This window comes from Macrosteles quadrilineatus, unplaced genomic scaffold (assembly GCF_028750875.1).
Source record: "Macrosteles quadrilineatus isolate MER2022 unplaced genomic scaffold, UCM_ALF_1.0 Scaffold_164__1_contigs__length_239569, whole genome shotgun sequence".
NCBI lineage: Eukaryota > Metazoa > Arthropoda > Insecta > Hemiptera > Cicadellidae > Macrosteles > Macrosteles quadrilineatus.
In genome coordinates, this window is record NW_026542757.1 from 44819 (window position 1) to 69830 (window position 25012).

At 38.6% G+C, this 25012-nt stretch overlaps 1 protein-coding gene across 1 annotated transcript in view; it reads left to right on the forward strand.

Moving 5' to 3' along the window:
* LOC128982194 (exonuclease mut-7 homolog) overlaps positions 1-25012 on the forward strand; it is a 65873-nt gene that overhangs the window by 18584 nt on the left and 22277 nt on the right. Inside the window, exon 14 of the mRNA XM_054401258.1 lies at positions 9349-9570. Within this exon, the coding sequence (XP_054257233.1) occupies positions 9349-9570 (222 nt within the window). The remainder of the gene's footprint in view (positions 1-9348; positions 9571-25012) is intronic.

A 25012-nucleotide genomic window follows, 5' to 3' on the forward strand; every position in this document is an offset into this window, starting at 1 on the left:
TTAATTCATATAAAAAACAACCCCTTAAAATTTTCTAGCTATTCTCATCCATACAACACGAGGCACAAAAACAACCTAGTCACACCTCAAATCAGACTTTCAAAAACTTTAAATAGCCATTTTTACATCCAACATATTTTCTTCAACAAGCTACCCACTTGTTTTTCGTAAACTACCTCTAAACCAATTTAAAAGAAAAATTGCTGAGTTTTTAAAATCAAAAGCATTCTACACGCAGGAAGAATTTTTAAATAGAGAAATATCATGTTTAGATTCTAAATAGGATATTGTATGTATTGAAATTTATAATTGATGTATGATCTATTTTTAAGTACTATTGTAACAATGCCTATTACAAAATGTTATGTTTAATGGCTGCAATAAATCTTATTGAATCTTATAGGCTGTGAATACAACCGTATTCATTGCTAGCTATAGGTTTAAATGTTGTACAAGAGAATTTGGTCATATGTATATACTAGCTGTAACCCGCGGGCTTTGCCCCGTTTAACTTCTTAATTTTCAAGATTATCTCGTTCGCATGGCTCAATCACGTCCTGGTTGAAGTTTGTTCGCTACGCTCACTCACCTATAGGTTGAAGTTTGTTCGCTACGCTCACTCACCTATAGGTTGGAGCTCGTTCGCTACGCTCACTCACCTTTAGGTTGGAGCTCGTTCGCTGCGCTCACTTGCCTTCAGGTTAGCTCGTTCGCTACACTAACTCGCCTCTAGGTTGAAGTTCGTTCGCTACGCTCACTCACCTTTTGGTTGCAAATTAGCTGTTGTCATAAATGTAAAAGAAATAATAGTGCTGCACCCTGTTGGTAATCCTTGTGACTTTAATGCTATTGAACATCATAGAGCAGAACCAACTTGTTTAATTGAAACAGCTGTTAAGATTCAATAATTCCATTTCTCATAAGGTTAACATGGGAAACTCCAGAGCCACTGGGGCGGAGCCCGAAAGGATTTTTGAAATAAGAATATGCCTATATGTTAATCGGGAATGTGAGCTATCATCATGCCAAATTTCAGCCCAATCCGACCAGTATTTTTCGCGTTCACTTGTCACAAACATACATCCATACATCCATCCATACATCCAAACTTTCTCATTTATAATATTAGTAGGATTAATTTGAATAAATCTAAGGGTGCGTACACAAAGAACGCCGGTTGCCGGCGCCGGCAAACCGGCAGCTTGCTCCTCGTGCTTATAAGCGCGGCAAAAGCTTGGAAGCCGTACACAAAGAAAGCTGGTTACAAGCGCGACAAGTCAGTTCACATTGAGCAGTGTCAGATGTCTTCGTCTAGTGATGATGTGTTTTGGCGGAGAGTGTTCATGTAAAATTATTGCAAAGGAGGAAAGTCGGTGTTCATGTTATTAATAGACAAAGAAACTTGGTGAATACCATCACTTGTTTCCGCAACTAAAAGGTGACCCACAACGGTTCTACACATACACGAGAATGGAGCTAGCGACTTTCGATTACATATTAAGAAACATTGAAGGACGTTTAGTTAAAAAATCGCCTTCTTTTGATAAACTTTGGAAATTAAATCATCTGTATCAACCATCGCGCTATGACACCCACCAACTGCACAGTACATAGACCACTCGCGGACTGAGCCGGTTGCCGGAACCGGCTTATAAGAATGTTCTCTTCATACTTGTTTGCCGGTTGACGCCGGCAGCTCGCGCTTGTTGCGCTTGTTGAGCCGGCACCGGCGTTTACTGTGTACGGGCACACTTGAAACCATGTTAAATTCTTCTCGAGCCGGGACGCGCTTACAGCGGCCGGTTTGCCGGCGCCGGCAACCGGCGTTCTTTGTGTACGCACCCTAATAACAAAAATAATATTAATACACCATGAAACTATTGATCACGTTTCTTAGATGACTAACTTACCAACATATTATTATGTTTCTGTCTGTTGTCAATTATTGTTAGTTTCATTAATTTTCTGCCTAAATTTATATAAATTTTACTCATAATTTTGTTTTTATTCGAAGTGCTTTTGACAAAATTAAAATAAGCTTAAACCCCTCTTTTTTGTTTCAAAACTGCTAAATTTTGCCCCGGACCCCGCCCCCCCTTGTTTGCTGAGGGTATTCCGCACCCTCAGTGTTTGACCCCCCAAGGATTTGGTGAAATGACACCACTGATTGAACAATTCAATTGTTGTGTTGTTGATTGTTCAATTGTTTGAACGGGAGCTCAGGTTTCAAGGATGTGTGTTTGAATAGTAGCTTTGCCTGGTAGGAAAGACGCCATCCTGCAACTAGTCAATCAATAGAAGGAGTTTAAAATATCCTTCTTGAACCTTTGTGGGTTGTAAATAACGATGTCAGTGACTGTAAAATATGACATTGTTCTTTATAGTTTAGTCGTAATGTTTATATCTGTATTTACAGGGTCGACTGTACAATTTAGGTAAGCATATCCTGTAAAAACTTATTATTGTTTATTTTTTCAGCAGCAGTGACAAAGGTTACCGGTTCGATACTGAGAATAGTTGTGATCTTTTCCATGGTTCTAAGCTGTCCATCAGTCAAAGTCAAAGTCAAAACATTCTTTATTCATTATAGTTTCACATTACATGAACTTGAATAGAGTCATAAGCTAAATTCAAAATTGCTTACTGCTAATTAAATACATAAAAAGAGTACTAAAATTACTTTACTTGAACTTTTAACAAAACCATGACTTTAAGGATAACAGTATTTGGAATTCAAATTAAGTTAGGCCTAACTGTTTTTTACTAATACTAAAGAATTCTGTTACTGAGTAGCAGGGAGTTCTTAAAAAATATTCCTTTAAGAGCTGCTTGAATTTATTAAATTTTGTTTCTTTTCGGATGTGAGCTGGTATAGACTGGAGAAATTTTAGCCCTATGTAAGATGTCTTTTTAGTGTAAAATTCGAGATTATGCCTAGGTAGGTTAATTTTTAATCTGGTGTTATATACTAATTGTTCTGTTGAGCTGGATGATAGTTGGATCTGTTTTGCATAAATTATTGTTTCATAAATATAAAGACTATAAACTGTTAATATTTGTAATTCACGAAAGATGCTCTTGACTGGCTCTTTCTTTTTAAGATTTTTCATCACCCTGATAGCTTTTTTCTGCTTAATTAGTACTTTATCTAAATTAGTTTTTGTTGTTGCCCCGTATAGAACAATTCCATATGAAATATGTGAATGTATTAATGAGAAATAAACAACTCTTAAAGTGTCTAAACTGCATACTCTGAACATCTGTCGCAGCGCATGGATACCGGAAGATACCTTTTTAACCACATAGTTCACATGGCCCTCCCAAGATAGATGTTTATCGATAATTAGACCAAGAAATTTTGTTTGCTTTACTTGGTTTATTCTTTCTGATTTTATGCAAATGTTTGGTTCAAAATTTTGTCTACGTTGTTTAGTGGAAAATGATATAAAATTGGATTTTTCTGTGTTAATAAGCAGATTTTTTCGGTCAAGGAATTCTTTAGTGGATAAAAGACTCTCCTGAGAAAACGTTTCAATCTGTTGTTTTGATCTTCCGGGAATAAGCACATTACAATCATCAGCAAACAGACACATAGACCCGCCGTTACCAGGAATCGCTCCTGGCATACCTCTAATATAGCAGAGAAAAAGTAGAGGCCCCAGGATCGATCCCTGCGGCACCCCATATTTCAGCGTCTGATGCTGAGATCTACATTTTTCAACGTACTTTGTGTTTGCATGCTCCACAACATAATCCAGTTCAACAAATTGGTTTCTGTTTTCTAGATATGATGTAAACCATGCAAGCTCTTTTCCATAGATTCCCATTTCTTTTAGTGAAGTCAACAATATACTATGTGACACGCTGTCAAATGCCCTACTAAGATCCAAAAAGATTCCTACAACATTTTCTCCTCTGTCAACAGCATTTATTATAGTTTCTATGAATTCAATACCAGCTGTTATTGTTGATTTGCCCTGCCGAAAGCCATGTTGTTCTTTATCAAATAGTTGATTATTTTCCAGATATTTATAGACCTGAATGTAAACAATGCGTTCAAAAATTTTTGAAAAAACAGGTAAGAGAGAGATAGGGCGGTAACAGGAGGGATCAGTTTTATTACCTTTTTTAAAAATGGGAATTACTTTAGCCAATTTTAATTTTGAAGGAAAGATTCCTGAAATAAGAGAAGAGTTTATGATATGTGTTAGTGGTTTCTGGATAATGTGTATTGATTTTTTAACTATGGTGATTGGAATTTCATCAAAACCTGCAGAGTACTTGTTTTCAAAGGAAAGGACCACTTTAGTGAGGTGTTCTTCCGTTATTGTGTGAAACTTAAATGACTTATCTGTAGGTAAAATATTTTTCTGGATATCTGTTTTTTGTGTAAGTGAAGGAGAAATGTGTGGCAATATAAGCTTTTCCACAGCTGATACAAAGAAATTATTAAAGTTGTTACTGACAGCTACTGGATGCTTAAGGAGTTTACCATTTTGCTCTATACATATCGGTATGTTGCTGGTAAAATCACTTTTTGAGTTAAGCTTTATTTCACTTTTAATTATGTTCCACGTTGCTTTAGTTTTATTAGAAGAGTGTTTTATTTTCTCATTATAAAATGTTTGTTTGGCTTGGTGTATTGATTCTTTTAGTTCCTTTTTCTTAACCTTTATCTTTTGATATGTGTCAAAATTTTGTCTTATCCTACCTAGCTTTTCCAGTTCATTTATCTCACTCTTTTTTTTTAATAACTCCTTTGAATTCCATTTACATTTACTATATCCACTATCTGCACTTAAAACTTTGGGAAAATTAACATCAAAAATGTAACTAAAAATAGAAAAAAATGCATCATACTTTTGATCTACAGATGACTGGTAAACATCATACCAAGTCTCATTGCCTAAATCACTGAGAAAGGTTTTTAAGTTATTCTCTGTAAATTTTCTGTGCCTTTTCTTTGTTTTCTTTTTATTCTTACTTTTTAAATCCACAATTTCAAGAAGTTGTGCATCGTGATCAGACACATGAGTAATGATTCCGGTTACAATTAATTGCACATGATCTATATTAGTGATAATATTGTCTATTGCTGATCTAGTTTTCAGTGTAACCCTAGTAGGAAAATTTACTTTATATGACATATTATACATTCTCAAAATGCTCAAAAATCTATAATACAATGAGTTATGATTTAAAATATCTATGTTTACATCTCCAGCTATAATGATGTTTTCATATTTCTTAGTCAATATATCTAGTGTAGTTTCTAGTTTGGATAAAAAAGGATCATTGTATTTATATTCTGGAGTCCTATATACACCCATCAGTACAAAAGACATGCTTTCAACTATTACTTCAACCAAACAGCACTCAAACTCCTTCTCTGATGTTATATTTTGTATTCCTTTTAGTGCAACCTCTTTAATATTAAGTGATGAATTTGTGAGGATTAATACCCCTCCTCCAGTGGTTGTAGTTCTAGTCCAGGAAGATGCTATTTTGTAGTTTTTAATATTGAAAAATGATAAATCTGTTTCACGCATATTTATTTCTGTCAATATAATAACATCTGGTTTAATTTCATCAAGGTTTACTTCTAATATTCCAATACGAGTTGATAAATTTTGGACATTTTGGTGAAGAATTAAAAAGTTTTGAGTGCTGCTTGAATTGTAACAATTTAAATTACTACCGGTACTACATTCTTGCAAGTTTTCTCCAAAAAAGGATGCATACTATTGTTTAATACACTAGGGTTATCTATGGAAGCAGGAATTTGGGTTTCGGAGGTTGGTAGGGCATTACATTCGGAAGAAAGCAACTGCGGGGCATCACCAATCACTGCACTATTTACCCCAGAGAGAATCGACCCCCCATCACTAGACACATGCACAGGCTGCTGCTCTTGACTGGGCTGGGTAGATCCCTCCTCTAGACAAGTCTGCGAAGATACGCCGCCACTCCCTGAATGATTCTGGCCTGTCATCAAATTGGATATATCAGCTTTTCTTTGAGGTGATTGGGTAGAAATTTGCTGTTGGTCTGGGATGGTTTTGTCCACTTCTGTTTGCAGATGATCAATAACAGTTGCACCTTTGGTGTTGAAGCTCTCCTGCTGTCTTGAATATGTTTTAGCAGTATCATCTGCCCACTTGGAGGAAATAATTGTTTGCAGCTTCATTAAAAATTGAGAGTGGGAAAGACCATTCCATAGTTTCTCTGTGCTTTTGGCTGATTGTAGGACACAATACTGATATTTGCATTTGTATATTTTTGGAATTGAAAAATATTATTTGCAAAGTGTTCAATGTCCACTCGGTCTCGCACACACCCCATTACAGAGCAGATGAGATGATTTAGGTTTTCCTTTTTAAAAGTTTTACTCAGCTGCTCAAATGCTTCATTATAATCTTCTACTGTAGGTTTCCCATTATAATCTTCCTTCGTTACCAGGCTGAAGATTGTTGCTCCATTTTGTACTGATTGCATGGTCAGTTTAGAGTCAATGTAATCAGACTTCTTAGGTCTACCAAATTTTCTTCTGAAAGCAACAGCTACACCTGCTGACATATTTCTGCTATGGTGGAGGTCTGCTGATATGGTGTGAGCAAATGCCACCTTAGGATCACTTATGAATTGATCAAACATGTCCCACATACTGCTTTCGACAATATTGATGAGGCCCTGTTTAATAGGTGTCGAGTTAGGGAAATTCTTAACTGTTGTTGGATCGAAAAGACTCTTGATCATAATTGAAATTTGTTTCTTTCCAAATCTATTGAAGTGGAGGCCATGCCTGGTATACAGGTTACGTGGCAAATCATTTAATGGCAAAAAAGATGCGTGGCTGAATTTTTGTACAGTTTTTTTTAAGTCCATATTGAGATAGCATATCCGGTTATTTAGAGCTGGGTTATGGTGCCTGTATGGTAATCCGGAGACAATAATGTTTGTATGAGAAGTATCCTGTAAAACATTTTCAACAACACTCTGTAAATTTTTTTCTGCCTGACCTATCTCTTCATTTGACCCACCAAGAACTACCAACGTATCAGATTTAGTGAACGACTTTGTTAGTCCTTTCACATCCTTGACCACATCAGAAATTGTGGCATTTGGTTTAAAAATGCAGCTAATGTTATAACCGCTATCTGGCCATGTACTATTTAGGTGGGAAACAATGTGCCTTCCATGGCTATCGGCGACAATCAGGAGTTTAGGTCTATTGTCTGGTGGATTTTGACGACTTCTACTCTGTAAAGGTAAATGAGTGGGAATATTTACAGTGGGTATTTTGTTAGCATTTACCGTATTAGATTGACTACTTTTCAATTTCTTAATTTCTTTCTCTAGAAATATAATCTGATTGTGTAAGGATTCTACTTTTAAATCAGGTTTTACTTCCTTCATAATTGTCAGTAAAGCATCCTTTTCAATAGACAATCTATTATTTAAGACATATGCAACATATGATCTTTTTCTGATAAGGTCACCTTCAGTTAGTTTTAGTTTACCAAGATAATCTACATCCAGACACGAGTCATCACTCATGATGTCTAGGATCAAACTTTCGATAGCGAAAATTGAGTATATGGCACAGTCATAGCCATTTAATTGGGTTGGAAAAGAAGCATGAGTGAAATTCAAGTCATGTAGGTCAAGGTAATCCATCAGTTTACTTGCAACGGTTTTTGCATGATTTAAGACAATGTGTGCTGATGAATCTACATAAATAATATTTTTCTTCATCTTATCGATTACAAGTACGCTCCAGTGAGAGCCACCAGCCTTATCTAGGGATGTGGCATCATTAATCGGGATGATGAGATAGTTGTAACGCTCAAGGTTATGTCCGTCCAGGAAATGTTTATAATCATCCATATTTTTTACTATGTGTGCAATCAGTGGATTTAATATGAGGCAAGATTTACTTGAAAGCCACAATTTTGAGTCCAAAACTTGAAAATATTTTTGCAGGGTGTCATCAGATAGCCAACTTTTAGATAATAGTTCACTACATGTTGATATCAAAGTTGTCGAGATGTCTGTCTGGGCTGAGGATGTCATTGTTTTGAGTGATGGTGATGATACTGTGATCTGTTGGTTACTTGAGACCGTGTTTTCCCCCGTAGTGCAAACACCCAAAGATTTATGTCCATCCTTTGTTTTAACCAAAGACGGTGTTTCACAATTATCTTGGAAGGGAGTTAGATTTTCCTTATCACTAATTAATGCTGGCATTGGGTCAATAGTAGAACCATTAAGACTTGTGGTACCCTTATTTGAAAAATAAAAATCTTCTATTTTATAAGGTAATTTTTTTTCCTCTATATAAGTTTTGAGCGATTTTTTTGAACGAAATGTGTTTCCATTTGGAGATTTAATGCATATATCAATCCTTCCAGCATTCAATCCTTTCTTCCTTGTATGCTCTTCCCTTATCCACCCCTTAGGCAATGGCATTTCAGAACATTTATTATTAATTTAAAATATCTGATTTTTACTCTGATTTAATTTCAGCTATCTTCAATAACAGTTACTTGTTAACTATCTAAACTTGTTTAATAAAATTAAATAAATAAGCCCAGTTAGTAGAAGCTATTTACAAGTATTTATAAACATCCAAACTAAAAGGTGGGTTTAACTTTTAAACATTGTTCCACATCATATTGTTGGAATAGCAACGACAACAGTGCAGTACAAGGGTCAGGTTTTCAAGTAAACAAATGTGCTGATAACTCTTGCCGATTCTGCTGAAATCCTGTAGCTACAACTAAACAGGTTTAGCTTTATGAACAGGTTAATAGTAGTCCTTTGAGTCTCGTAGTGTTATCTCTTGTCTGTTAACAAAATTTGTTCAGTTTGTGTAAAATATTCTTGATGCATACCTTGTGATTTTTCAATATAAATAGAACTTTTTAAAAAGTGATTGGTATTTTAAAACAATTTAATTATGACTCTATGCTATTTTTACTGTTTGTTTTAAATCATTGTGACCTGTTGCCTCAGGCCTAGTGCAGCAAACTGTGATGTTGTTTTTACGATTTTCTTAATGCTTGTTGTTTCTTTTTCCTAAACTATTACTTACAATCGTCCATATAAGTTTATATATCAGGTATGTAACACTTATAAACTGTTTAAGTAGTTATTACATTTAAAACACTTCACTTTTCTAGACTGGACAAATTAGCCCTTTTGGCATATTAACTAGTCAAATCATTAGGCTTTTAACTAATCGTCCCGGCTAAGAAATAGTTTGTCTTAGCCAATAACAAAACGGAATCCACTCACCCTAAATTCATATTCAGTTTGAAATAAGTACTTAATTGTGTGCGATTCCAGGTATTTGAAGAGCCAACGACTCAGTCCTCTAAAAATCGGCCAATCAGAGTGGCCGATTTTAAAGTGGTGTGCGACACAATGTTACAAGGACTCGGCCGCAGTCTGCGCTCTGTGGGTGTGGATGCTGAGATCCTCAGCAATACGCAGAACCACAATGTCTGCGTGGCCTTGAACAGAGAGCAGAACAGAGTCATTCTGACCAAAGGAGCTGTCTATGATAGAGTGAGTACATGTAGTCTGGTAGGCTTCCAAATTATTGTTTTCTGGTCCCACTCTTCACCACATGTATACAAATTTCACTTACGTGTTACTACATCACTGTGAATTTTTGAATGGAATTTGTGCACTGATAAAAACAATTTACAAGATTGTAAATTCACCAATGAATTATGACAAGTGATGATTTTCCAGTTCCTACAGATTATTATTATATATTTCTCTAATGGTACTAATTTGTAATAAAATTGGTTGAAATAAAAATATGGTGTTCAATTGGCTGAGCCCCATTCATATTAGAATAAAAACCAACCACGAATCAAGTCAATCCAAAAATATTTTTTCATGTCTTAAATGAGTCTTAACAAGATGAAGTTCTAGTTGTACGACTTGCATTTAAATGGGTTAATATAATGGGTTAGGGTTACCTATTTTATCTCTGTGGATGATTTTATAGTACCAGAACCTGAGCCTTGTGGTAAATAGGGTTTCAATAAACATAATAATTTTAATAAAAAAAATAATGTTTTTATTACATACCATAAACAATCACTGAAATAGTAATAACTTTGTAAAGTAAAAGTATGCAACAAAACAAAATAGAGACAAACATAAGTATATGATCTTACTCAAGTTAAAGTACTAGCCTCTACTCATACAGAATTTTCCTTCCCTTCAGTCATTGAAACCTTTGGTTCATTTTTCACGCTCACCGATGAATATAAAATAAACATTAGTTTCGAAATGGCTCTCCTTTTCATCATGTTATCAAAGTCTTCATTTTACGGTGGTATATTAGGTGAAAAACATTTTTTTTGTTTTTGCACTATTACTTCTAAAGAAATTTAGATTCTTCTATTTCATTGGGGTTTGGCATACGGTAATAGTTTTATGTCAATTAAAACCCCCCATTGATCATGAATCTAGTTGGATTTTTTTCATATAAGCTGAAATCTCATTCTGCTTCTGTAATTTTGCTGGTCTAACTTCATAAGTCCAGTGCTATGACTTGTAGTTACCAAATGAGTTTTTTCAGCAACATTCAAAGTGTTCCCTGTGATACCAGTCCACAAATACATTTGTAGCCCCAAAATTCTCCATTCTTAAAATTCCAACCAAATTCTTTCCCTATTAAAAAAAATAAATGTTGTTAGAAAATCCAGAAAAAATCAGACATTGCTTGTCAAATTATGAGATAGGATAAAAATAGTATGCATGGAGATTAAGCTCTCTTCGGGGGTGTTCTTTAGTGTGCTCTCAAAGTATTGTTTGCTCAAACCATAGGTCTAATTTGAACAAAACCACAAAAAGTTGAATCTGACAAATTCAAATGTTACTTCTCAGGAACAATCATGTTGGAAAACGTCATTCTTTGTGTAACTAAGTAGTGTGATTTGTTTGCTTGGTATCTATCTTCTATCTATATATTAATAGGCAAGCATGTTTCTTTAAAACCTTTTTTCTCAGCTCGTGTGCATCGTAGGGAAAATCTACGCATACTGTTAGAAAGCTATTTTCCTGTAGGTGTGCAGAATCCCTTTATAAATTAAAATAGGCTCAAAAATAAGCACAACAAATGAATTTAAAATTTTGAAAAATTTAACATGGATATTATGGGTTGCCATGCTGGTGACGAAATAACAACGAAATATAAACAGAAAATCAAAACAAATGGAAGAAACTCCAATCACATGTTCTATTCAAAGTGTGGAATGAAAATAAAGAAGTCTGTACATTAAACATTTTTGGTCGAGTTTCAACCACTGGACGACCTCTAGTTAAACTAAATAAAAACTTCAGTATACATATAGTCCCTAAAAATACTCCCTGAATTGTAAAGAAAAAAACTCAGACTTAGACTCTCATATATTTAAATGTTACATTTAAATATATTTGCTCCTTGCAATGCTCTCAAATGAATTCTTTACAAATGTTGGTTGCCCCTGGGTTGGAAGAACTCTAGAAAATAAAAATATCAGACAGAGCTTTTTGGCAGTGGAAGCTTGATGTTATGAAAAAATATGTGTGGGCCCTGCAAAATATGAATATTCCCCAAAGGTCCTTAGGGGACGCCCCTGGCACTGTTTGTAGTTCTTCCAAAAAAGTAATACCTTTAATGAGATCAATTTACCAGTCTTAATTCTACACTGAATTTACCTGCTCACTACTACACTATTTACTAGTGTTGCACTTAAAAGGTGAATCTTTTGTAGTGGCTTCTGATTTACTGAATTACCTTTTGTTTATCAAATACTATTGCATATACTAGAACACCAAGGTTATTGAGAACTAAAAGTGAGTAACAATTGGAGTTTATTGCACAGAATTTAATAATACACTTATTTCAGTTTACAGTCGTTGTTGTATTCTTTCAAGTAAAAATGACCTTGAGATACACAATCAGTTGGAAATTTATTGAAACTGTTGAATGGATTTATCAAAGGGGAGGTATGGTGCGGTTTCACACCGATCTCAAAAGTATCAATGGAAGAGTGGTATTTAATCTAATGGTTGAGATGACCTGTACCAAGCAAATCCTTTCGTTGGCCAACGATTAAAAACGAAGGTCGTCTCGCAGTCCAACTGATTGAACAATATTGTATTCAATCGTAGTAATGTTTATCAGAATATTGCTTTATTATTTTATAGCTAATTTGGCACTTTGGTGGTTCATCTATGTTCAAACTGGCACAACTTCCAACAACACTTCCGTATCAATCGAACCAGCTACCTGCTCCCTTCTCTGATAATAATTTATTTCCCCCAAAAGATACTGACTGTGACACTCTTTAAAAGAATTGTACTATTTGCTCAACAATGAAAATTGACAACGACTCTGTGTAAAAATTCCAACACTATGAAAATCTTATTAAATAACTCTGAATTGCCCTATAAAAACATTTTCATCTAATTATTCTTAATACTATAGGATTATTACAGTCTAATTAATAAAGCGGATTGCTACAATATGAATGGATATTAAAATCAGTGATTTGAATTTGAACCAGTGAACATGTGCTTATTCTACATGAAATGACAAAACAAGACAGGAAAAATTTACAAAAGTGCGACTCACTGAAAACTAAATTTAACGAATAAATAACACAAATTACTTACAGTTTGGACGTCCACAAATATGACACAAATAAAGGGGAAGGGATTGGGAAATGTAACTAGCCGGTATTCTACAAGACGCGATCAATTGAACTCGTGAAACGAACGTGTAATTTTCAAATGGCGGAACTGCGTTGGCCGGTAACGAACTTTTTCACTTTCTGACAATGACACTGATACTAATTTCCAATCGCGGGGCAATTATATCCCTTAGGGATATAGGCTGTACGATTTTAAGGAAAAATAAGATTGCCCGACCAAACGCCGCGAAATGAATTTAATTTCCACGAACGAAAAACAATTTTACCGAACTAGCTACGATGAGATTTGGATAGGAACTGGCACTGCTGGAAGCAAGTGACCATCCGGCTAGACCTTATCCCCTCTCCTACTTTAGTGCGTGGTGCATTCTGGTCTATACTGATCTATTGTTTAAACCAGCTGACTGTTCTTCGCGTTACCCTGTATTGATTTGTTGCCTTTTTACAACAAAATCGGTACAAAATGCCCCCTAGCAGAAAAAAAATGATCCGTGATCGGCCTAGGACAGTCCAACCTATCGTACTACCCCGGAGCATTTTTGGTCTAGCCGGTGGACCACGACGACACACATGAACACAATTACAATTTACAATCAACAATAACGACAACAATTCAAATTATGGTAACAAGAATACTAAACTACAACAATGATCTATTTTGTAACAAGACACCAACTGATCATTTCCCTCATTGAACACACAAAGGCATCCCGCGCACAGAATAACATTTTGGTGTATCACCAAGGTGACCACCCGCAGAGTGTGTTGTCAGAAGTGGTGAACAGCTGGGCTCGTAGCTTGTTATGGTGTGGCACAGTTGCAGTGGCTCTAGTAGGTCAGTAGCACAGCGACCCAACAATGGTCCGATAGTAGTGTTGTCAGCTGGGGAGGGTGGGGCGGGCGCTCAACAATGCTATCAGTGGCACCAGCGATAACAATGTTATGATGGTCAGTCCAAACATCGCACGGCCTCCTCGATTGCATCACCAACACAACACTTGTTGATTTACTCCACTGTTTGTCCACTTACAACTTATTTCTAATTACAATTTTTTAGGGATGGTCAAGTCTCAAAATTTCGGGAAATTTTCGGGAAATTTTCAATCTCGTTACATGAGACGAGATTTCTTTTTGGCCGAGATTTTTATCGAGACGAGAATAAAAAATAAAAAAAAAATTAAAAACGCCTGCAGAAAGTTAATGCAATACCCGCAATACAGGAGCGTGTTGTAGTTGCGTTTCCTTTGCGAAGGCGTTCTTATTTAATTAATTATTTTAATGTAAATATTACTTTAATTATTTTAATAATATTACTTTAATAACATTTGAGAAGTTTTGTTAAGTGTAAGCAGTGTGAGGAATGTTTTATTACTATAAAACAAGTCAAAACAAGTAACTATTTTATAAAAATTAATATTGCTTTTATTTTATGATTTATTTTATTTTAGGATGAGTTGAACTCTATCCTAACTGATATCACCATGTTTCCTAAACGAAGGCATTTTTAATAAGTTAGGCGTGATTAATAAAAAAATGTTATGCTGATGTTATTTAATAAAAGATTGTAAATATTCTTGCCTATTATCATTATTTTTGTATTTAAACAGTCATCTAACAATGTTACAAAATCAGGTAAAAATTTCGAACGTGCATTTCCCATTGTGTATGAGAAGAGAAATCTCGTCTTGATCTCGTCTCGAAATTTTATGAGAAATAAAAAATCTCGTCTCGTCTCGTCTCGAACTAAAAATCGAATCTCGTCCATCCCTACAATTTTTGTTACGTTACCACATTTAAACATTTAAACACATGCAAAACAATACGATACAATACAATACACCTACCGCTGATAATACTTTTTCAATTGGCATACATGAACTACTCGATTTATGCTGGGATCCTCGACTAATTCAATTCTGACATTTACTGGACTTAACACATTAGTTACGACGTAAGGACCTTTCCATGTTTGAGTCAATTTGTGCGATACCTCGTTGGCTTTATTACTTGGTATATACCTTTTATATAATACCAAATCGTTTTCTTTGAACGGCGAAGGATTCCTGTTTTTATTATACCTTGCGCTACTTTTGCGATGGGCAGATTTAATATTATCGACGATTTTCGCAATACAATCCTCTGTGACTTCGGTATCGTTTTCCTGATCGATATCCCACTGCAATTGTAATGGATGGTTGATTTCTCGTCCTAAGAAAATTCGCGCAGGCGTCGATTTGGTTGTTTCGTGAACGGCTGAATTTAGACCCATGTTTAAATATGCGATATTTTCATCCCAACGTTTTTGTGTTTGTGAATGGAATATTTTTAACGCTATTTTCAGGTTTCGATTTACTCTTTCTGACTGATTTGAGTTTGGCCTAGCTACAGAAGTATTGATGTGTTTTATTCCTAAGCTGAATAGAAAACTTTTAAACATTTCAGACTTAAAAATGGATGCGTTGTCAGATACAATTATTTCTGGGAAACCATGTTGGGTGAAAATTTTTCCTTTTAGCGCAGCGATGATTGTTTTGGAATTCGCCTTTTTTAATGGAATAATCCAACTGAACTTCGAAAATGTATCAACACACACTAATGCATACATATTTCCATTTGCGGTTCGTATTAATGGTCCAAAGGTATCGATGTGCAGCCTCTCAAAGCATCTTTCGGGAGGTTTAGAATTCATCAGGCCAATATTTAGCGCTTGAGCTGGTTTAGACAGCTGACAAAGGCTACATGACCTGACAAATTGCTTAACCTCGTCGAAAATTTTCTCCCAAGTGAATTCGCGTGTGATTCGCCCGATAGTCTTTTTTATTCCCAAGTGAGCGGATATTGAAATGTCGTGAAAGTATTTCATTAGCATTTTCCTCATTTGAGTCGGAACGACGATTTTAGACGGATTTCTGGGGTTTTTTTGATAACGTAGTATACCCTTTTTTATGAAGTAATTTGGTACGTCGATTCCATCTTCGATGTTATTTATAATATTGAGGAGCTGTGGATCTTCGCGTTGTTTCGAACTCAGTGACTCAAAAGTTTCAGGGAAGTGTTGTAGAAAGAAAACTTGTTCGGGGACAACATCATTTTGTGATGCGGGAGTTTTAGTCTGCTTTTGTTTGTTGACTTTGACTCGGTCGGGGCCAACGTCGCTTTGTGGCGCTGGGGTTTTAGTCTGTTGTGGTTCATTGACTTCAAACATCCGGCTTAGAGCGTCGCTTACTATGTTTTGTGTGCCCCTACAATGCTCGATTTTTTCGCATGGAAATTGTGAAAATCGTAGCTTCCAACGCGCTAACATACCAGTAGTTTTGTCCGAACCCATAACATATGTTACAGCCATACAATCTGTTTTGAGGATGAATGGGTTATCAGTAAGGTAATCTTTGAACTTTTCCAGGCCGTACAATACGGCGGCAAATTCCTTCAAATACATGCTGTATTTCAATTGAGCACCTGAGAACGTTTTGCTGGCAAAAGCAATTGGAACATTATTGCCGTTAATTTCCTGTTCCAAGACAATTCCTACGGCGTTTTCACTTGCGTCACACGACACAATAAATTTTTTCGACCAGTCTGGCAAATGAAGTACGACGGGCGAGGACAATGTTTGCTTTATTTTGTCGAAACTAGATTGTTGATCGGGACCCCACCTGAATCTTACACAGTAGTATGTGGGCGAAGATAGAACTTACATGGGCTCTTATGGGAGCTCCATATTTGGACATGGGATAAAAAGTACTTGGCGGCTCGGGGGATCGAACACGGTCCGACTGGATGAGAGGCGAGTACGCTATCCACTCGGCCACAACGGCAGTTAATAGGATAAGAGTGTAAGGTGGTATAATAGACTTGGAGGTGTGTGTGTATAGGATAAAAAGTGTTTGGGCGGGTTGAGGATTCGAACCCGGGGCGCCTGGGTGAGAGGCGAGTACGCTATCCACTCGGCTACAACGGTAGTTAATAAGACAAGAGTGTAAGGGTGTATATGGAGGCGATAGCAGCCGCGGTAGCCGCCGCCGCCGCCGCCGCCGCAGCTAATGTGTCTGGTTTTGATTTTGGCCACCAGAGGAGGGGTGATGGAGTTCTGATTTTGTCCGCTAGGTGTGTTTGGTTTTGATTTTGGCCACCAGAGGGGTGACGGAGTTTTGATTTTGGCCGCTAGGTGTCCCGCGTGTCTATGGTGGGGAAAAAAAATCCTGTGGGAATTCGCTGTGCGGTGTAAGAGATTGACGGAGTTCTGATTTTGGCCGCTAGGTGATTGCCGCCCCCCGGGGGTGGTGTGTGTAGTTCTGATTTTCACCACTAGGTCCTGCGAGTTTGGTTCCGTGGTGGTAGCGGGATAAATCCCTGCACCGGGATCCCTGTGCAAATATCCCACAAAAATCCCCGCTTGGTTATTACTCTGTGTTTAAAAACCTTACCTGGGGAAAATCCCGTTTCAATACAGTGGTACAATGTCCTCTGGGACGGCAGTTCTTATTTTGACCGCAGGTTTATGTAGTTCTGGTTGTTGCTACTATGTTGCACCACCTTTGCCGGATATTATTATTGGTCATCTGAAACAAAACACAAGTTTTCTGCAGCCTGTAGGACAGGGTTTGGGACTGTCCGAGTGCCTGAAGGACACCCCCAGGTTAGGGTATTATATGATGCTGAACGCCAATCCAAAAATTGATAGCTACTAGCTGGTAGCTAGTAGCTATCACTAGCTGGTAGATACGTTAGCATAACACATAATACCCCCCTCCCTTATTTTAGGCTGAGAAAGAGTTAATAAAAATAGATTGTAAATCTGCAAGGTTGAATAAAAATGTTCGGGAGGGATGATAAACAAAACAGCACAGCAGACCTCTCTTGATGGTTCCGGATCTTGTATGAGAAAGAATCAATCAAAATATATTGTAAACCTGCCTAGAATTGGTGCCCGACATATTGGGCAGGAATTGAGCCTGTAGGCACAATCTGTGCAGCAGGTATGCCCACAAGGCTGAATAAAAATGTTCGGGAGGGATGTTAAGCAAACAGCACAGCAGACCTCTCTTGATGGTTCCGGATCTTGATTGGAGCGCTGCTCTTGAAACCAACGGGTGATGCCCACCACTATTGCAAATAACGATGACACCATCAGCTGGAGTGTCCCCTGGGCTGCTGTATATCGAAGGTCCTGGTTCTCTAAGGCGATATTATTCACAATCCAAGTGAGGTCGGAAAGGTCCATATGCAGTTGATTTATATCCTGCCAGGCCTCCTCTGGATTTTCGACTTCAGGAATGGGGAATCGATGGTATTGCTGAAAAAAAATACGAACATGTTAAAAAGCTATAGATTATAACCACACACACACACACACACACACACACACACACACACACATAAATGCACGAGCTTTTTATTTTGTGATAATTACCTGGAAAATTTTGTCTACTCGTTTCAACCGTTGATTGAATGGAATGTTGAAGCAGTAGACACATCCACAATGAGTACAATCTGACTGTAAAATGGACGGGCTAGGTGCACTATTGCTTGGGGATGGTGGTGGTGGTTCCTAAAAAATGTAAAATATATTATATATACGTAGAGAGAGAGAGAGAGAGAGAGAGAGAGAGGCGGAGAGAGAGAGAGAGAGAGAGGGAGAGATAGACTCACCTCATTACAACGTAGTGATAAGTCCAGCGGTTGTGGAGCTGGAGAGTAGGAAGTGGAAGGCCTTGTTCCGGCAGCAGAAGATTCTGCCAGGTCTAGAGCCTCTACGTTCCTCGACGTCACTCCGTATTCTCCTAAGAAGTTCCCTAAGGTGTTAGGGGATGGTGGTCTGTCAAATGAGGGAGACGGTGCCCACCGGGAGTCTCTTTCAGCTGCCGAAGGTGGTTGACTGTCGGCAGACGGAGGACCTCTGACAAAGAAGTCATCTAGGGTTAGCAGAAACTCCCTTATAACTGCAGAAGATGGCCGGCTGCCGGGAGATGGAGTGCGTAAATCAATATAATCGGGAGATGGGGTACGAGAGGAGTCATTCTGCAAATCAAATAACATTTCGGTCACTATGGTTTATTTTACTCATACACACACACACACACATATGTATATGAATCATACACACAGGCATGGAAGAGGTGATATAGGAAGCAGAGATTTTGGGTAAGACCTAAAGTATGTGGAAAAACTAAAATCTACACCTATTATAGTAGTTAAAGACAACGCTATTTGTTACCTCAGGGTTTTGAGGAGGCGACCAATTCTCTCCGGCGAATGAGGTGGAAGGTTGCGGCTCGTTTGGTGGAGTGCGCAAATCAATACAATCAGGAGATGGGGTGCGAGAGGAGTCATTCTGCAAATCAAATAACATTTCGGCCACTATAGTTTATTTTACTCACACACACACACATATATATGCATCATACACACAGGTATGGAAGAGGTGATATAGGAAGCAGAGATTTTGGGTAAGACCTAAAGTATGTGGAAAAACTAAAATCTACACCTATTACAGTAGTTAAAGACAACACTATTTGTTACCTCAGGGGTTTGAGGAGGAGGCGACCAATTCGCTGCGGCGAATGAGGTGGAAGGTTGCGGCTCGTTTGGTGGAGTGCGCAAATCAATACAATCAGGAGATGGGGTGCGAGAGGAGTCATTCTGCAAATCAAATAACATTTCGGCCACTATAGTTTATTTTACTCACTCACACACACACACACATATATATGCATCATACACACAGGCATGGAAGAGGTGATATGGGAAGCAGAGATTTTGAGTAAGACCTAAGGTATGTGGAAAAACTAAAATCTACACCTATTACAGTAGTTAAAGACAACACTATTCGTTACCTCAGGGGTTTGAGGAGGAGGTGACCAATTCTCTGCGGCGAATGAGGTGGAAGGTTGCGGCTCGTTTGTCCAAGGAGGAGGAGGCTGCGCAACAGCTCCAAACACCAGAAATAATAGAGCCACAAGCATCTTGGCAATTCTGTGTGACATAGGAAACAAGAGCTACTTTTATACCATCCTTTTTCCCCACCACTACTTCTGTTTGAGGGACTAGGGTTAAAAATAAAAACAAACAGGAGTTTCATACAAACATTGTGCGTTTATTGATTCTTTCAATGCTTAAATATCTTTACATCTGGTGATTTCCCTGCAGAGCCTGTGCATTGAATGCTATATGCTTTTGTCGAGGTGAACTCCTGCAAATCCCCCGACGTCAAGACGTCCACAAAGCGTGCCGGAAGAAATGTGACCTTCTCTTCCCCCTCGGCTGTTTCGATGTCCAGCAGGATTGTCGGTCTTCCAAACTTTGTGCTTACTTTTCGTGCAGCTAAAATTTTAGCTGGTTTGGTGAGCTCCCTCACCGCAATCTTGGGATTGTCGGCCTGACGCTCGCAAGCAGCCATACGTGATAAGAGATCCATCTGAAATCAAATTACATTATTAATTATGCAGCGTGTTGTGTATATCTTCTTTTCAGACACCTCGGCAATTGCAAAAGATGGAGCTCCACAGCCCATCTCTACTTACGTTAGCAGCGATGTGGTCTGAATGAAAGACTGGAGACGATTGTGAGCTCCCCTCAGGTGAGCTCTGGTTTTATACCTGGTCACTGTGTAAGGTGATACTGGCGCATATCCAAAAGCGGGTGATGACGCAATCTGATGCGGTGACTCATCAGATTGTGCAATCATAGCATAGTGGATCTAGGTTGTTTATGTGTGTGTGTGTGTGTAAGCTTTATTCGGTTCCCATCCACCTACGACAAAGGACTATTCCTGTTGTTACCTGTTCCACACTTTAGGTATGCAAACTGTGTGACAAAAGCGTGACGCCAAAGGTTAACACACGGCACGTTTTGCGGAGGTTGTTGACCTGCTCGATGTTGAAAGCAGCTTGTAGCTGTTTGACTCCGTTTCCACACCACGATAGGTTATTCAACCATGTCGTAGGAGCCTCGGCGCGTTTTTTATTTAAGTGAGTTTCCCCAGTAGGCCTAATCTCACTATAGGCTAACAGCGGACCCACATTTCCACACCACGATAGGTTATTTTAACCATATCGTAGGGGTCTTGGCGCGTTTTTTATTAAAGTGAGTTTCCCATTAGGCCTAATCTCACTATGCACTGCTTGTATCTAGCAGCAGACCCACATTTCCACACCACGATAGGTTATTTAACCATGTCGTAGGGGTCTTGGCGCGTTTTTTATTAAAGTGAGTTTCCCCAGTAGGCCTAATCTCACTATTGAAACGAGCCCCAACCATCGCTCATCTGCAGTGACGACCACTCCATAACAAAAATGTCGCCTCCTGTCTGGTACAATATTGCGGTACCGCAAAAACACTAAACTACTTTTTTTTTTTGGTCCTTTGACAAAAATGTAAATGTGGTTATTTACTTGGTGAAGCCTTTCAATTAACCCAACACACATATTTGACAAAGGATATATTTTACTCTTTTATATGTTTTTTTTTTTTTACTTCTCGTCAACCTGTTCATTGTGAATACGATATCAGGCTATTTACTAGGCGTACCGTTCATTTTAGCCTCAGTTTCACCTTTCCAGGTTGAACGGAGAAGTGGACTTTGTTTTTTCTGTTTCATTCTACTTTCTACACTTGCAATGCTATTAAATATAACAAGGTACTCAAATATACACAATCATACACTGTGTGGGCCGAAGGAAACGCAATGTTCTACGAGTTTTACCTCAACCCTCTCATCTACCCAAGGACTTACCAGAGCTTAGCCCCAGCCTAAAGGGTAGGTGGCACCTACACAGCTAGGAAACGTCTTAGCTCTATTTTAGTGTGGGTCGAAGGAAACGCAATGTTCTACGAGTTTTACCTCAACCCTCTCGTCTACCCAAGGACTTACCAGGGTTTAGCCCAGCCTAATGGATAGGTGACTCCTACACGTATATAGAGACAATCAGCTTCCCAACACACACACACACACACACACACACGTACACATGTTATATATAATAATATTGACTTTCTGGAATCTCATCAAAACTGTGACTCTGTTCATAGAGAAATTTACAACTCACATCTTGGTACAGCGCAATATTATCCCAGTCAACTTTGGTGGCGAATTCTCGAATGAAAGACTCGGACAGCTTCTGATAGCGACTCAATATGCTCCAAGCACCTTCACTGAAATTACCCGCCATTTCTCTGAGGAATGCCTCGGAAAATTTGATACGCGTTAAAAGTTTTTCCCAGTTAACTCGGTGAAAATAACGTCTCAACATATCAGTTGAAAAATTATAATGTGTGGAGAGCAAATCCCAATTCATGTACCGATCAAATTTCATAATAAAACCATCTGTCATCACCCCTTCGGGTTCTTTAGGCTCCTGAGAGAGAATTTCCCACACCTGTTCAGCCATGATCCGCACAGCACAAAGTCAAACTACAGACTGACACTAGAGAAAATATTTGATTCTTTTTTGTGCCGTGTGCAGAGCACACTTTGAAAACCCCCCACTGTGTTGTGGTAACAAACAATTTATATGGTTATCTTCTCCCTCCACCCCCTCTTTACCCTCATCTGATGTTATTTCCAGAACATTTGGATGAAAGCGCTTTAGGAATGTAACCTTTTCCAATCCTTTAGTGTAGATGACACTAAAAGAAGCACATAAATTACGTATTAACCCCTCATCGTATGGAATTGTTCCATCGTCCCAACGAATACAATGGTAATGACGTGTTAGCCATCTATTTGAACGCCTAGTTTTTTCGTCAAGATTGCGCAACACATATGGAGGACGAAATATAATCTGACAGCAGAGTGATTCTGCAACTATTGCAAACTCTTTTACAATAAACGTGTTATTGTTGTCTTTGAAAGCGTGAAATTCAACAACTGCTACTGGTAAACGGCCAGCGCTTGAACAACAACAACTCATTGTAAAGTGATGTTGAAAAATTAGGCAGAGATGGGGGATTTTCCGTTCCCTCTTTGTTGTTTAACACCTCTGTTATGAATTCTCTAATATCGGCCTCGCGAGAAAACAGCTCCGTGAGGTGAATGTGCACGAGCGGAAGGCTATTAATAAACTGGACCCATTCTGCGTTGTTTAGTGCCAAAGTGTGTTCCCCGCCGTGAATGAATACGTGTTGTTTGCCAAATACCGAAATAACCTTCACACTCTCACCGGTGACGAGTGAAGTGTGGAATTTTTGGCCGAGCTCCATCGCTGCTGTGACAGCGTTGAAAGCTGTCACACCGAATTGATTGAATACATCCTGTGACCAATACACACTTCCTTTCTTTGATTTAAACAAAACGCCAATCTGGTTGTCTCTATTTTTGAATACCCCCGTAATTACGCACTTTGTCACATCGTGGTCCAGAAAGAAGACTTTTTTCAAAAAAATACCGGTCAGCAGGTTTATTCCCTCTGTAGGTTTAGGCACGGTTTCTATACTCACCTGGTCAGCAACAGCTGTGGCAGTGGCCACGTCCTCACTCGACGGCTCCATCATTGAAACTGAGAGATTTCGTAACGTTCACAGGTATCGTACCCCTCAATGGGGTTATTCTCTAGGGGGTCTGAAAGCGCAGGCTTTGTCACTTCCGGTACCCGTGTGTCCAGTAGTGACCTTCCTAGAATAATTCGGACATTATAGGTGTCGGGGGCGACATTGACATCGATACATCTTTCATTTAAACTAAAAACACCCAATTGTATGGTGAAATCGTATTTCAACTGATAAACGCTGACAATGTCAAATTGGCTGTAGAAACTGACACGCTTGAGAACATTTTCAACGCTACACGCTTTCCTTAAGAGATACGATCCGGGGAACGTTTCAATCCTTATACGGTCAAAGCAGGAATAGTCTGCGACGTGATAGTTTAGCATGCCCCCGTCACGGTCAAACGATCTGCCGTCACTGATATTCTGGCCGTTTTTATAAAGCGATACTAACACCTTCGCGAGTCTATTCGTCACATAGTCTTTACAAACTTCAAAGCTGGCTTGAATCACCTGTACATCGTCCACTACCTGTGAGGCCATCTTAACGACTGAGACCCTCATCTGCCTCCGCCTCCGCCTCCGCCTCCGCCTCCGCCTCCGCCTCCGTCTCCGCCTCCGCCTCCGCCTCCGCCTCAGCCTCCGCCTCCGCCTCCGCCTCTTCCTCCGAATCCTCCTGGTAAAAGGAAACGTACTTTTTTCGATCTCTCAACTTAAGCCGCACACATTGAACATTGGCAACTTCAAGATCAGGTAGACTGATATAGTGACGGGGTATGTCGTCGTCGTCGTCGTCGTCGTCGTCGGTGTCATTCTCTTCATCGTCATTATTTAGCATACTGTTTAAGTCAAAAGATTCTCTATGATAATCATCTTTATCGCCATAGACATGTACATCCAGCGTGTCATACTTATGGAAATCAATTAATAAATTAATTAAATCCACCGCCGCACGAGACATAGCAAATTCTCTTATAACTTCAAATTCGATTCGATCAAACACTCCGACTGTGGCGAAATCCAAACTCAACAGCCTGCCGTTCCAATCTATTTTACGTTTTAACCTACCCTTTTCAAAGAGGTTAACATAAATCCACGCAATGTTCTGCCACTTTTTTTCTTCCATGTTTATCAGACAGAGACCAGCTGTAGACTAAAAACTATACAGTCACCTTACTTACAGAACCGGTGAGTAACTTATAGGTCATGTGACTATCGTGTATTAAGAGACAGTATGCTGTAGTGCTGGCGGGAACCGCGTTCTTTGTTTCAAAATCCACTCTCACGTCTACAGGTCCCGACTTGATTGCATCATTTTGTTTGGAGCAATCGACTACGTATAGCGGGACATTGGCGTTGAACTTTTCCATTGTGACAGCGGTTTGACCGGTAGACTGTCTACCATAATATGATTCTAGAAATCGACAAAACATTTCGTAAAATAGTGTTTTATCTCCGTTAATGTTGTCGTAGGGGAAATATTGAGAATTCAAATACACCTTGATGTTTGTCAAGTCGCAGTGGTCAAACGAGGACATGTCTTTAGCGTATTGATTTTTCCTATCCTCCTGAAATGCCAAAATGACATATCGAGGTTTCTCCAATTGTGCTGATGTTTTAACCGTCCACGAGTGTATATTAGTTTGTGGCAGTGACGGGTATTCGTGAAGCTCCCAAGACCTAAAAGGTATATGGACCGTGGTGTCCTTTTCGATCATGCGCAACATAGTAAGTCGGTAGGAGTCGGAAACGTTCACATGAGGAACACGCCAGTACACCCCTGTAATTGTTATAGAAACATCACTCGCG